The 13,829-nt window shown below is 39.9% G+C and overlaps 1 protein-coding gene across 2 annotated transcripts in view; it reads left to right on the top strand.

Moving 5' to 3' along the window:
* The window catches only part of MAP4K3 (mitogen-activated protein kinase kinase kinase kinase 3), a 67,730-nt gene extending 55,208 nt beyond the window's left edge, over positions 1–12,522 (top strand). For both annotated transcript variants that reach the window (XM_010020954.1, XM_010021027.1), the window contains 7 exons: positions 1,639–1,742; positions 2,503–2,674; positions 5,325–5,393; positions 5,512–5,604; positions 6,844–6,914; positions 9,471–9,526; positions 11,947–12,522. In XM_010020954.1, coding sequence (XP_010019256.1) covers positions 1,639–1,742; positions 2,503–2,674; positions 5,325–5,393; positions 5,512–5,604; positions 6,844–6,914; positions 9,471–9,526; positions 11,947–12,034 — 653 coding nt within the window. In that variant the 3' untranslated portion in view covers positions 12,035–12,522. The remainder of the gene's footprint in view (positions 1–1,638; positions 1,743–2,502; positions 2,675–5,324; positions 5,394–5,511; positions 5,605–6,843; positions 6,915–9,470; positions 9,527–11,946) is intronic.
* The last annotated feature ends 1,307 nt before the right edge of the window (positions 12,523–13,829 follow it).

Genomic DNA, 13,829 nt, shown 5'->3' with positions numbered 1-13,829 from the left:
ATCAGAGTAGTCAGGAATGCTGGTTTCTGACATGAAAATTAATTTGGAAGCCCATATGATTTCAGGTCTCTGTTTATGAAATGAGAAACCTGGTGGTGTGCTCCTCTGCAATCTTAGGATTCTGTACCAACAGGCACAGAATTGAACAAGAGTGCCATGGGACTTGGCATCACAGGAGGGGTCTGCTGTCTTGGCATGCAGAGATAGTTTAGCCTAATAAGCCTGCAATCCTCCTTCTATGATAGGAGTAAGTGGTAACTTGTGATGGCAACAGGGAGATGGCTGCAAAAGGCATGTCCAAGGGGAGAAATAATAGATTCCCCTCTCCTGCCCTACTTGTTACTTGCAGTCTGAGCTGCAGCATTCCTTCTGGCAGCATAAGTACCCCTTTGGCCTGGGGGAAGCAGCAGTGCCACAGGAGGCAGAAAAAAACAGGAACTTCTGGTCTCGTTTCTCCACCTTACAGGTGTCAGTAATTGCATGTTTTGTGTTTTCTGCTGCTGAGTTCAGCCATACCCAGGGTCACACCAGGTGTTACTTGCTGCCATTTGCAGTTAGTTTGACAGATGTTGAGTGAGAAGTTGGATTAATGAAATTAGACTTTGATGTTTAAGGTGCCAAGGGATTGCTAGTGGATTTTCTTGGCAGTAGGGTGGCATAAGCATATTTTACTTACGTAGGTAGTACTGACTGTAGAAGCTCATTATCTGAACTGCGTTGTTCATTGCCTGATGTCGTTTAAAATCTGGTCTTTAGATGTAGTTGTACAAATTGTGAAGTAACACTTGTTTGTCATGATAAACTGGCAGTGCTTAAGGAGTGGAATTTTGTCAATACTGTAGAATTAAAGTTGTGAAACTTCAGATTTCACAGCGGCCAATTTTGTAACTTTATTGTTCTCTTCCAATTTTTAATTGGGTTATGACAAACAATAGAAGAGCAGGAGTTGAGTGAAAATGATGTCACTTTAAAAAAAAACAAATTTCCTACTGATCTGGAAGTGTTCATAAGAAATACAGAGCTCCTGGATTTCATACTCACTGCGACAGTGCTTGAAAGGCAGCTGAGCAGTTCTCAAATGACAGTGATTGTTAAGTGCCTACTGGATAAATGTGTGTGTGTCATAGAAAAAGCCGTTCTTTAACTGCTTCTCCTGATGGTTGGGAGATACCTTAGGCAAACCAACATGGTAGAGCAAGATACTTCAAATATATATGCAGGCATTTTTTTAAGGACTATCTAAAATGGTAAATTCCATCTGTCAGTCTAAAAGAAAAACCAAACCCAAACTTAAGAGTTGGAGAGGTGAAACATACCGTAGTGTTCTTTAGAGTACTGTTTTATTGTGGCTTAATTTGGCACCAGCTACTAGCTAGCTGTTCATGCCCAGTGGAAGGATGAACCATGCTCCAGCATGCTTACTGTCATGATTTTCATAGTGTGGTTGTTGATTTTTCAGCAGCTTCCTTGTATAAAAGATTAGACCAGTGTTGGTGGTGATCTGGGGGGGTGGGGGGGAATGGAACACACACACACACCCCCCCAAACAAATTTATGGACTGTAATTTCTTTTGAAATTGTTTATTTGTATTTGCTTGTGTTGTACACTAATGTACTGTACATCTCCTTTTTTGGCAGTGAGGAATCCCTACACAGGCCACAAGTACCTTTGTGGAGCACTACAGTCTAGCATTGTTTTGTTAGAATGGGTTGAACCAATGCAAAAATTTATGTTAATCAAGGTAATATAATAAGGTGAAATATTCTCATGTTCAGTTCTGTTTATCCTTTAAGGACTTGTTAAGTGTTAACCATTTCTTGAGTTAATATACTTTTCTCTTGGTTTCTTTCAAATTACTTTGAAAATAGCTATTTAAATATGTAATACGTATTTAACTGACTCAAAATATTTATAGAAGAGCTCATGGTTTTGTGGTGCACTTCTCTCCATGAGCATGGTGTTTTAGTTGCACAGCAAAAAACTGGCTGATAGGCTGAGACATGGTGGAGTGATAACATGGGTTAAGGTCCAGCTTGCTGCCATACCAGAGAGAAGGTGGCCATTTATTTTATGCTTTGCGGCACTAGAGGTGCCCAGAAGTTCTTGTTATCTCCCCATCTGACACCACCTGAAGAGATGGAGCCAGGGTCGACTCATATAGGGAGGTATCCACTGTAACTTGATCAGCCTGGGAAACAAGGCATAGAGACTCCATAGGCAGGGAGAGCAGTGATGGATATAGCCCTCTTGTCATCTGTGGGCAGCTACACAGGGCACACGTGATGGAAGATATCCTGTTTTAGTTTAACTGAATTGGCATCAAGACTCTTTAACCTTGTTAACTCAGGCTTTTTGTATCTATCAGTTACTGTTACCTGAAGAGGTAAATTTAATGTTATAAAATGTATGGCATAAAATTTACCATACAGTTTAAATAGCTAATAGTGAGTCAAGACTAAACTTGTTTCCCTTCTAATACCTATTTTTGTTTCTTAATCTAGCACATAGATTTTCCTGTACCTTGTCCACTGAGATTGTTTGAAATGCTCGTAGTCCCTGAGCAAGAATTCCCTTTAGTTTGTGTTGGTGTCAGTAGAGGAAGAGACTTCAACCAGGTGGTGAAGTTTGAGACTGTCAACCCAAATTCTACCTCTTCGTGGTTTACAGAAACAGGTTTGTACGCTGTTGTAATTGCATTCAAAAATGTTCCTTGCTCTTCTGTTACAGCTGAAGCACTGGAAAGGTAGTTTCCTCTGAGACAATTAATGTTTAAATGATTAAGGCTAAGGGATCATTGTGAGTTCGGTTTAAATCTGGTTGTACTTGCTTGCATACACACTTTTTCTGGATGTTTCTACTTGTTGAACTGATTGGATTTCTTGATTTTGAGTATAGCAGAGGATGGAGCTGTGGTTTCTTGCATTTCCGTAAATCAGAGTGTACTTGACTAGTATGCACTGTGCTGTTCTGTGCTCTACCCTGGCAGCATGATGTCAGTTTATTTAATAGATTTTAATAGAATTGCACTCTGAACAATTTCTTTCAACAGCTCTGTAGGTGTAGTTTGGCTCTCCTGCAATAAGCCAGTGTGATTAGAAATGGTGTTATCAGCCTCCTGCTGAGAGAGAGCATATTCCTATTCTCCCCGTGTTTATGGAAAGCGAAAGGGATTAGGACTGCTGGTAGCAGGAAGCCCACTTGTCTGGGCACCATGAGTGAGGAGGCCACCATGTGAGCATCAGTATAAATAGTCTTAAAGAAGTGTTCTAAGAATTAATTCTTAGAGTTGCAAGGTTCCCCCCCTAAACCTAGAAACAGCTGACCCCAGTCATAGCTTCCAGGTGTAGAAGCAGTAAATAGCTTTGTTGTTATGAGGTATAGAGCCCTTGTTGATCCATGATGAATTTATATACAGCACTGTGCTGGTATATACATCTCTGGCTGATTGCGTACCATGCAGTTCACTAAGAAGAACAGTTCCCACTACAAAGATGCCTGCTGAAAAGCACATCAGATTTTAACATGCTTTAAAGCACAGTTACAGAAAACAAAGTGATCAGTGGATGGCTGATTAATGCACTGCAGAGTAGAATTAACTACGCCAGACAGTGCATTTTCTTTTCAAACTCAAACATCTGTTCATGTAACTGTTACTTGATTAGAGTTCGTAAGAGTAGCATGCTGAAGAGAAATTTGACCCATAATGTCCTGTTGTCATTCTTCTGTTATTATTGTCTGCATCACTGTGGAGCTGTCCCTGTCCAATGCAGAGGGGGTTGGAACTAGGTGATCTTAAGGTCCCTTCCAACCCAAACCATTCTATGATTCTATGGATAGTAATCCCTTCATGGCTGGGTTTTTTGAGTTGGATTTTTTTGGGGTTTTTTAATATAGAAAATTTAACATTGCATTGTGTCTTCCAAATAGACACATTTCTCTAGCTTCCCCGAGTCATTTGTGTATTCTCATGTTCCGTCTATGTTGTTGTTTTCTGCTATTTATTTGACTCTTAATTTATAAAACCCTTATGCTGTATTGGCTTATTCCTGTCCCCTGCTGGCAGGAGAGCGATAATGCAATGAAATGGGTTTTTCAGTGGTTTTTAAATGAGTAATGTGTGTACGACATGGTCACAAATAGCTTCCATCACACAGCTTCCACAGTAGTGTTCATTGTTTGACATTTGACATTTTTTTGTAAGTGTCTGATAAAGATGTTTTAAAAAAATCAGCTGGCAGAAACTCTACTGCAGGGGGTTTCTCCCTGCGCCATCCTTCTGATAGCTTCAGCAAGTGCAGTGCATGTTTCCACATCGCATAATGCGGTTGCACAAATGTATGTCCTCCAATCCTTCTGTTGCATGCTTTCATCATGGCTATATCCACCTTTGGTTAAACACGTGCATTAGAAATTGGTTAAGATCATAAATGTATGCTTTCCAAGACAAACAGCAAAAAAGAGATGGAGGGACCATCTCAAGGAGCATGTTTCTGCCATCATCCTCGAGAAGCTTTTTGCTTCTCAACAGGACCATGGATTTTATTATTTAACTGAAAGCTGCTTTCGTATTTTAGGTAACATGCTCTAATTTCTCATCTCTAACAGATTTAATGAGTTTCTCTTTTCTGTATGAAAGAACACCTACAGAATTGCTGGCAGTAATGCTGAATTAGTAAGAGCTGCTTTTTGTGTAACGTTAATGTCAACAAATAAATGGACCAAAACTATACTTCTCTTGAGCTGATGTGTCCACTGATCACTGATGGGTCAGATTCCCTTGTTTACTGTGATGGAGACTGCTGCAGCTGTAATGCAGAAGAGAGGAGCGTAACCCTTCTTTTAAGAGTTTGGAGAAGGAAATAATAATCCCCTATTTTTTGAAGATTAGGGATGGAAAACCTGAAAATAACAGCAGGAGTTAAGTACTAATATTAAAGTCCATAGCAGCAGAAGAAAAATGGAATGAAACAGCATTCAGGTTTAGTATGGGCAGTCTCATATATCTGCCTTTTTTTGCCAGAGCAATATTAAATTTCACCAACATACAATACAGGGAGAACGATGTACACCTGAGTTTGCTTTTGTGACTTGACTCACAAAAGGCTGGATTAAGTCCATACTTTAATATTACAGCTTCAGTTTTCTTGTCACAGTCAACATGTTGGATAAGTGGACATGCCTCTCTAAGAGAAGATAAATGTAAGATGATTATTTTAAGTAGATGGAAACACACTAACCCATTAAATTTTCTCAATCTCTAGAACTTCCATTTCAGATTTCATGCTAATTTATGTTATGAACTAACACTGTCATTTTTTTATAGACACTACAGAGACAAGTGTTGTACATGTAACACAGCTGGAGAGAGATACCATTTTGGTGTGTTTGGATTGTAAGTTCTGGTATCAACTAAATACATACATATGCATGTACATGCATACTGTCTGTCTTCAAATTAGGTCATTTATTGAAGATTGATTCTTGATTGACATGTCCTATTTATTGTCTAGGCTGCATAAAAATAGTGAATCTGCAAGGCAGGTTAAAATCCAGCCGCAGACTGTCATCGGAGCTCACATTTGACTTTCAGATTGAATCAATAGGTAAGTTGGATTTCATTATTAATATTGAATATCTGCATAAACTAGAGAGACATACAAAATTTAACAAGAGCAAGTGCCAGATTCTGCAGCTGGGACAAATTAGTCCTGATTATATGTATGAATTAGGAGTGAGAGGCTGGAGAGCAGCCCCTGCAGAAAGAGATCTTGGGGTTTGGTTTGATGGCAAGCTGAGTGTTAGTAAACACTGCACCCTGACAGGCAAAAGAGCCAGCCATGTCCTGGAGTGCATCAAGCACAGCATAGTTGGTTGGTCAAGGTAGGTGATCGTCCCACTCTACACTGCACTGATGCAGCCCCTGTGGCAATCTTACATGTGTCAGTATAAGAAGGACATCAAAGTATTGGAGCGTGTCTGGAGGAGAGCAGTCAAGATGGAGAAGGGTCTCAAGGGCAAGATTTACAATGAGCAGCTGAGGCCACCTGGTTTGTTCAGCTTAGAGAAGGCTAAGGGGTGACCTCATCACAGTCTACAACTTCCTCAACCTCTGGACATGCTGTAGTCCCCTCTCTTCTAGTCAAAAATGAGCTACCAGTGCCCTGTTCTGGCCTCCAAAGACCTCTGCTCTCTTCCCTGCATACCTGCCCAGAGGCAGGATGCTGGATGCAGATAGGACAGATTCCTCCTGAGGACCTACACACTTGCTCTCTCTTTGAGGAAGGCCCTAGACCCATTTCCTGTAACAGGGTTCAAATGCAGGTGTCTGTCACTGTGTTTGTGACAAGGGGAAGGGCTGGGAAGTAGAAGGCTCTAAAGCTTTGCGTTGCTGTTGCTGAAAGACTGTATTAGCTAGTAGTTGCTGGGAAATGAAAAATGTCACTGCAGTGTCCCTGTAACTTTTCTGCTAAAATCCAATATATATTTTCTATTTGAATTGCATATTTTCAATATATAATTCATATATTAGAATGGGGTGCTGAAAGGAAAGCACATGTTTAGGACTAAACAGAAGGACAGTTTTAGAAATCTTTCTGGTTGGGTGGGAATATTTTTTTTAACCCTGCACTTCAAACTGAACATAAAAAAACAAAACAAAACCAGCAGCTACTTCTGGGGCACGTTCAGTGATTCCTGTGAGACATTCTGCAATCTGGGTGGGTGAACGTGATAGACTAAAACATACATGTACAGATTTCAGAATTGCAGACATACACTTTTGGCCTTAAAAGCACGAGTTGACATTATGCCTCAAAACTGATTCCAGTGTTCTTTGTTACCAGTCTGTCTACAAGACAGTGTGTTAGCCTTCTGGAAACACGGTATGCAAGGAAGGAGTTTTAGATCAAATGAGGTGAGTACTACATTTTGCTTCAAATTCTAGCTTCTAAGCCAAGTAAAGGATACAGTAACTTCCTAGGTTAGACCTGGAAGCTGGAGTGTCATTCTAAGCATGTTTCAGAAGCTACAAGTTAATAAGTGAAGCTATACAAGAGCCTCTGTCAAGTTTATGACATACAAAGCAGAGAGCAACAAGAGACCAGGCCATGATGCCATTGAAAATATCCAAGCATGATTCTTGGTAACATTCATCATCTTCTCCTTAAATTGCTTTGAAGACCAGTGTCAGTCCCTTAGCCTTTTACAAGTGAATACCAGAATTCGTGCTTTGCAAGTGGTTGCCCACTCCGCTACTGAGTTTTAGTTTTTTTCACAGTGGTGAATGAGTTACTTTGAAGATTTTAGTGCCCAGCTTTCATAAGAAGTATTTTTCATTCTCAGAAGAAAAATAACAGATGGACCTAAAGAATGTTTTTCTAAAATTTGTGTAGTCCTTTTTCAGCCATTTTCATGGGATTTTTAGACATAGTTAAAGCATTATAAATACTTTCCCAACTCCTTTGTGTTTTTCTTACTTTAAACCTTGTACATCTCTGTTAGTAGAAATGCTTTGTAGTATTTTAATGAGTCTCTTAATTTGGTTATTAAAGAATGTTTACAAACTTCACCTGTTTTCCATCAGTGTCACATATTATTCCACACTGTGATGACAACTACATTTATTTGCACAAAGCCACAGTTGACCTCATCTGTGCTGACAGTAAGCTGCTTTTTGTGGTAAAATGGACCAAAGATTAGAGTCATACTACTTATTTCCAAGTCTGCAAATGGTTCTTGTGGCATCTGTTCATGTTTGCATGCATGATTGTCCTTCTCCCACGAACTCTTAATGGTGAACTGCAGCACCCTGCTGTTAGCACAGACCGTGAGAAGGAGATGGTGCCGCCAGGCACTTCTCCAACTCCAGACTCCCTACAAGGCTCAGTGGATTACTCCACCCATTGGCACTCAGTAGCTCTGATCCAGTTGTTAGAGGACATGCCCCAGAGTGCTGCAGCACAAGTGGATGCTTTATTGTTTATGTAAAGCATAAGGAACTCCTGTCTTCTTGCTTTGTTATTGTCAAGCCAAAGCCAGCACCTAGATGAAGAACAGAAGGCAGAACTGAGCTGTTGTCAGCAAGCCACACAAAACTTTTTCTTTGTAGAACATGTCTGGGGTAAGGTCTCAGGCCTTTTTAAATTCCTCATTTGTCCTGATTGTCCTACCAGCCACAACTATTAAGAAAAAAACCCCAGCCAACTAGTTTTCATCTCTAGTATGAAAAGTCTGAATTACCAAGCTCAGATCTTGACCATATTTGTTACTTTTGGGAGCATTTTATACTATTTAGTATGTAGGAAGTGGTTACACGGGACAAAAACCTGACCAACCTAACTTTGCAGCATGTTTGTCTTTGATAAAAGTTACTAGTTCAGAGTCCCTAATCCAATGTAAATTGGTCTAATTTGGGATGATTTGAGCTGCTTGCAAAGTTATTTCCTTCTGCAACTGTAACCCTCCACAGTAGTTTGATTGAGTGGGAAGAATGAAACAGGGAACTGTCTGAATGCTGAGACAAGGTGCTCAAAATTTGGGCTAAGGTCATGCAGACTCAACCCCACACAAGGGAGGAAGTAATTGTCTTAAAGTGGGGAACTTAATTGATGTGAATTAATATTCTTTTGTGAGTTGTCTATACCAGAAATGAATTGACTTAGCTCTTAGGGTCTGGAAAGAAGAATCTCTCCTTTTTTGGTGGTTTTTTTTTGTTTGGTGTTTTTTTTTTTTTTTTCGGTGGTTTTTTGGGGGGGGGGGCGTTCCTCAAGAATGTGAAATGTGGCTGTGTAGAAAAGGAGCTTTGTAAACACTGCTGTTCATTCATGGTGTGACTTGATATGCTTTTGAGTATGCAGTGGGCTTCAATTGACTTTATTGATTAGCATGATGTTTTCTTTGGTGCTTTGGTATTCATTTGATCATAAAGATTTATCACAAGTACAATTCACCTGCAGTAAACAGCTCTATTGCACTAGAGCTTAAATGTCAGAATACTGTTTTCTTTCCAGAGTGGGCATAAGTACCACAAATCAGATGTTTCTCTGTTAAGGTTTTCCGAATATGAATGTACTGCATTGTTACTACGATTCAGAATTTCAGTAAAATACATTTTATGTATGATTTACCTGACCCTTTTTGGAGATCTACTCTAGAGTGAGACAAATTGCACCCCCACAGCTACCTTTTTCAGTCATGGCTGTAAAGAGAATTGCACCAGGAGCTCAGATGCTGAGCTGAACCCTACTGTTGTACTTGCAGTTGCTACCAGAGGAATTCACATAATGTGGCAGAAATTACAGAAAATTTCCAGATTCATTTAAAAGTGATAATGGCATTAAATTCTCTAGCTGATTTAAATCGGCAGTAAATTCGTAACATTATTTGTAGTCAGTTCTTTTCTCTAGGTTGATTTTAAAAACAATAACACTTGTGAGCTTAACATGTAAACTCTTGTCTTATTTTTGTCTAGATCACGCAAGAAATTTCTGATAATACGAGGATATTCAGGCTTCTGGGATCTGACAGGTATGAAGAGAAGCAAACAGCATGCTAGAATGAGTGTGTGTTCCTCCTACCTTGTACAAGTTCTTTTTGGCTTGTTTTCTTGTGATTTCTTTTACAGCCACCTTACTCATTTCTTTGCGCACGTCTGCCTTTCTACTTCTTCCTTAAAAAATAATCTTCTAAAACTGTTTGTGGGCTTCCAGAAGTATTCATCCATGCTGGGAAGTTCCTTTTTGGCTGCAGTTACAATCTCCAGGAGTGTCTTCCTTTTTCTGCTGGAACTCTTTTGTTTAACTTGGTGAAATCTTCACTTTCAGATGCTCTGCTGCAGGAGCTCATCAAGACCTACATCTTGAGACAAATGCAAAAAATACTTAAGTACCTCACTTTCACCCCCAGAAATGAACTCTACCAATTGTCCTCCCTGCCTGACAGCTCAGGTTTTGTGAGAGCTCTTGGAAATTCCCAATTAGTAGCTGTTCTTTGGCGCCTGCTTTGCAAGACACTAACACCTTGTCTGACCCATCAGATACCAGCTTGGCGAGTCAGTAACTGCTATTTTAGGAGTGTCACAGACTTCCTCAACTTTCTCTGCCTTGCTGTCAAACTTTATACTTCTACAACTGCCACAAAAACAGCAGAAGTTTTGTCTTAAGGGGAGTGCATGTTGACATGATGGTTTCACCAGTAATGGATTCACATAAAGTGCAAAGATAGGCTTTAATTTTGCTTTTGAGAATTTCCTGTATCTTGTGTGACTTGCAGTAAACTCACTTTCTTGTGGTATCTTAGAGCTACCAAGAAAACTTCTTATCAGCCAAAGGCCTTCCCATTATTCTGCTTTTCCATGCTTGATGCGCAGTCCTGTAATTATCCATAACATCAACAGCAGTGAATGGTGCTGTGGCTTTATGGGCTAGCTACAAGCAATTTTTGCTGGCTGGGGGTTGAGGATTCTGCCTTACATGCAATACCTGATAACTTCTTGGTAATGGGTAGTTGTAAGTAATACTCATCTCTGACCTGAGGGTTTTACTCTCTCTGCTCCAGTGAGATGTCTATGGAACTTAGCTTTATTATGTCATTTCTCTTAGTTGTCTCACAGCTTAATTTAAAAACAAGTCTGACTTCAGAGTGGAGCATGACACTGCATGGAAAAATAATGTCCTCTTCCCCAGATACAGTTCCATCTATTTCTGGCTTGCAGTAAGTCTCTCAAGTCTGAGACAGTGTTTATTGCACTGCAATAACCATCCATTCCAATTTCTTCAGATACCATTTTGTATGCAGCTTTGTCATATTTTGTGCTTGAGCTGTGAAACCTTTTTCCAGTAACACGTCATTTCCTAGGCAGTTCATAGGAACCAGGCTTCTGAGAAGCCAAAAAACTGACATCATTCTGATAAGAGCTCGTGTGTTGCTTTCTCCCAGTGGGCAGGAAACACCTCATGCCATGAGGTGTCATTCCCTTTGTGGAGCACATCGAGCAGAGGGTAGGTTTTCTGAGTGATCTGGTTCTGAAGCAAGCAATCTCTCCTTGTGTGAATGTGTAATAGATGGTTTTGAATTTCCCGCAATCTACCTTCACTACAGGGTGTTTCTGGAGGAGAATTCAAACAGGAGCGTCATGGTCCATTTAGCAACTTTAGCAGTCCTTGCCTGATTAAAAAGTCTCAAACAGTTTGTGAAACACAACTGTGCTACTGATTTCTCTCCTTTCATATAGGTCTGATCTAGGACATCCCTTACAGTCTTTGCAGTTGGCAGTGTAGGTCCAGCTAACCCAATCTCCTGTCTCCAATGCTGGTCAAAAGTGGGTGGCAAGAAAAGAGTGAGAGAGAGGATTTTGCACAAAGCAATCCTTTCCTTGAGGACTCTTAGTCTGCAAGTCTTTGTCTCTGGGACTTTCAGAGCTGGAGGAAGCTTTTGTTTTGTTGGATTTAGGTTACATGGGCTCAGGGAAAGACTGGAAATGCTTGCAGAAGAATCAGCTTTGGTCATCTGTCCTGTCCAGTGGCCAAGAGCAGACTAATGACTTCCAGAATCAGAGCAAAGCTCTGGAGAAGCACAAGCCCAGGCAGTAGGGGAGTGATAAAACCTCTTCAGAAGCTCCCATGGAAAGGATGAGAGGCAACAGGCATACCTTGCAGCAAGGGAAGTTCCAGCTGGATTAAAGAGGAGAAAACATCACAGTGAGGATGGTTGAACACTGCAGTCAGAGCCCAGAGAGGCTGTAGACATCCTTGGAGACCTTATCTGGATGAGACCCTGAGCTAGCTTTGAGCTTGGCCTTGCTTTTGGAGGCTTTTGAACTAGAGACCTCCCGGGAAAGAGAAATGATGACCAGTCAGATGGATCTTTGGAAAGAATACAGTTATATCCGAGGATGTTTTAAAATGAAAGTTTATTTGACTATGTCTCTTCTATTATTTTCATTGTAGGGTTGTGGTGCTGGAGAGTAGGCCGACAGATAACCCAACAGCCAACAGCAATTTATATATCCTGGCAGGGCATGAGAACAGTTACTGAGAAAAGGGCATGGCAAGGCAGCTCGCCATGATGAGAGAACACTCCGGCTGCAGCAGCATCCATGGCTGGCTGAAATTGCACAGAAGCTGCAGTAACCCCACTTCAGTTACTTCATAATTTATTGTGGCATGAGAGGAAGACAAGAATTGTTTGTGGTATGGACACGTAAGCATTACGATACCACAGAAGTGCTTAATTTACTGTTATGTAATCTTTGTACATACGCAGTATTTTTCAGTGAAACTTATTGCTGAAGACCTACACTGACTTCCTGTAGATAGCAGCCCCCCTGTTAAGTACAAGTGTCTTACCTGTACAGATGTAAAAGTCACTGAGGACGCAAAAATGAAATCGGGGTACTATTTTAAGGACTTCTCATGTGTTTATTATAAAGTGGGATGCTAGCAGCAAATATAGTACATTTAACACTATTGTATTTTATTATATGTAATTTACTAATACAAATAAATCTTAACTTTTAGAAATTGTAACCAAGGCTGTAATCAGATTACAATCTTGTTTTAATTTTGATGCAACACACTGGTGTTCATGTTTGCACAATGTATTGAGATGTGATGTATTTAGTCACAAAGGTAAGCTGTGACTTCGTGGATATGACTTGGGCTTCAAAGTTCCTTTTTTTAGTTTACTTGGGTAGTTTTCTTTGTGAAACAAACCAGTTAAACACCTGTATTTTTATATTTAATTAAAACTCTCCTTATGATTATTGCTCTATGCTTGAAAACAATACTTTCTGGATGGGCGTCAGTCCCAGACTAGTGGTACCTGGCTGTAACACTGCAATAGGTGTTTGAATTATTAGTGTATACAATGATAAAAATTAGTATTACTGTTCATCTTACTAAATAGATTCATATCATAATGAAAAGGAGCAACATTCCACATTGTGGAAATGGCTCAAAGATATTGCCATTCTTGACTTTTTGGGTTTTTTTGGCCTTATAATAATTTTTACACTTCTTGATTTTTTTTAATTTTTTTTTTTTTAGGATGTTAACACATGGCCAAAATAATTTAGTTACTACCTCATTGAGACAATACAATGGTTACTACGCATCACAGGAACCTAGTTTTGATCAGAAGTATTTTTGATTGCTGTTTTCCAATGGAGTATGTAAATGCCAAGTTTTAGCAAAATGCACACATTTGACTCCTTTTTTTGTATATGTTCTTTATATTTTATTGTGATAATATACACTAAAACCAAACTAAATTTAAAGTGATTTATGGCCTGCATTATTGTTGTGATTAGTAATTGAAATATGTTCCCTAATGTATATAATGTAAAATAAACTTTTTTTAACATGTTGTTGTACAATTAGATTATCACCTGCACTAATTTTCCACATAAGACTAAAATGGAACATACTGAGTTTTGAATTCTGCTATTAAATGTTTGTGCCAAACACAGAAGCTGGGCATTTCTGAATGTATGAATGGTCACTGCAGCTCAACTCAATTTAGGCTAGAACTTGAGGGTAGGCAGGGGATATTGCATTTTAGAGAAGTTTGCTTGATTCCTTCCTTCCATCACCTGCTTTTCCACCTCTGTTCATTGCAAAACTAATTATCTGTTTTTAGCAGGGCTATTTTCTGCCTGTGGGATTCAGCTCTCTGCCTCTGCTGGCCCCATCTCGTCTGTTCCCTTGCACTGAACCTCAGCTCTGCCCTGTGGGAGAGGTGGTAATGTAAGCCCTGCTGCCAAGAAGCTGAGTTCCCAGAAAAGGCCAGGACTTGTGTGTGTTGCACAGCATACTACTGCTGCTGGCCAGGA

The sequence above is a fragment of the Nestor notabilis genome, unplaced genomic scaffold, assembly GCF_000696875.1.
Source record: "Nestor notabilis isolate BGI_N333 unplaced genomic scaffold, ASM69687v1 scaffold11710, whole genome shotgun sequence".
Lineage (NCBI taxonomy): Eukaryota > Metazoa > Chordata > Aves > Psittaciformes > Psittacidae > Nestor > Nestor notabilis.
The sequence above is the reverse complement of the archived record's forward strand: the minus strand, read 5'-3'. Positions and strand labels throughout refer to the sequence as shown.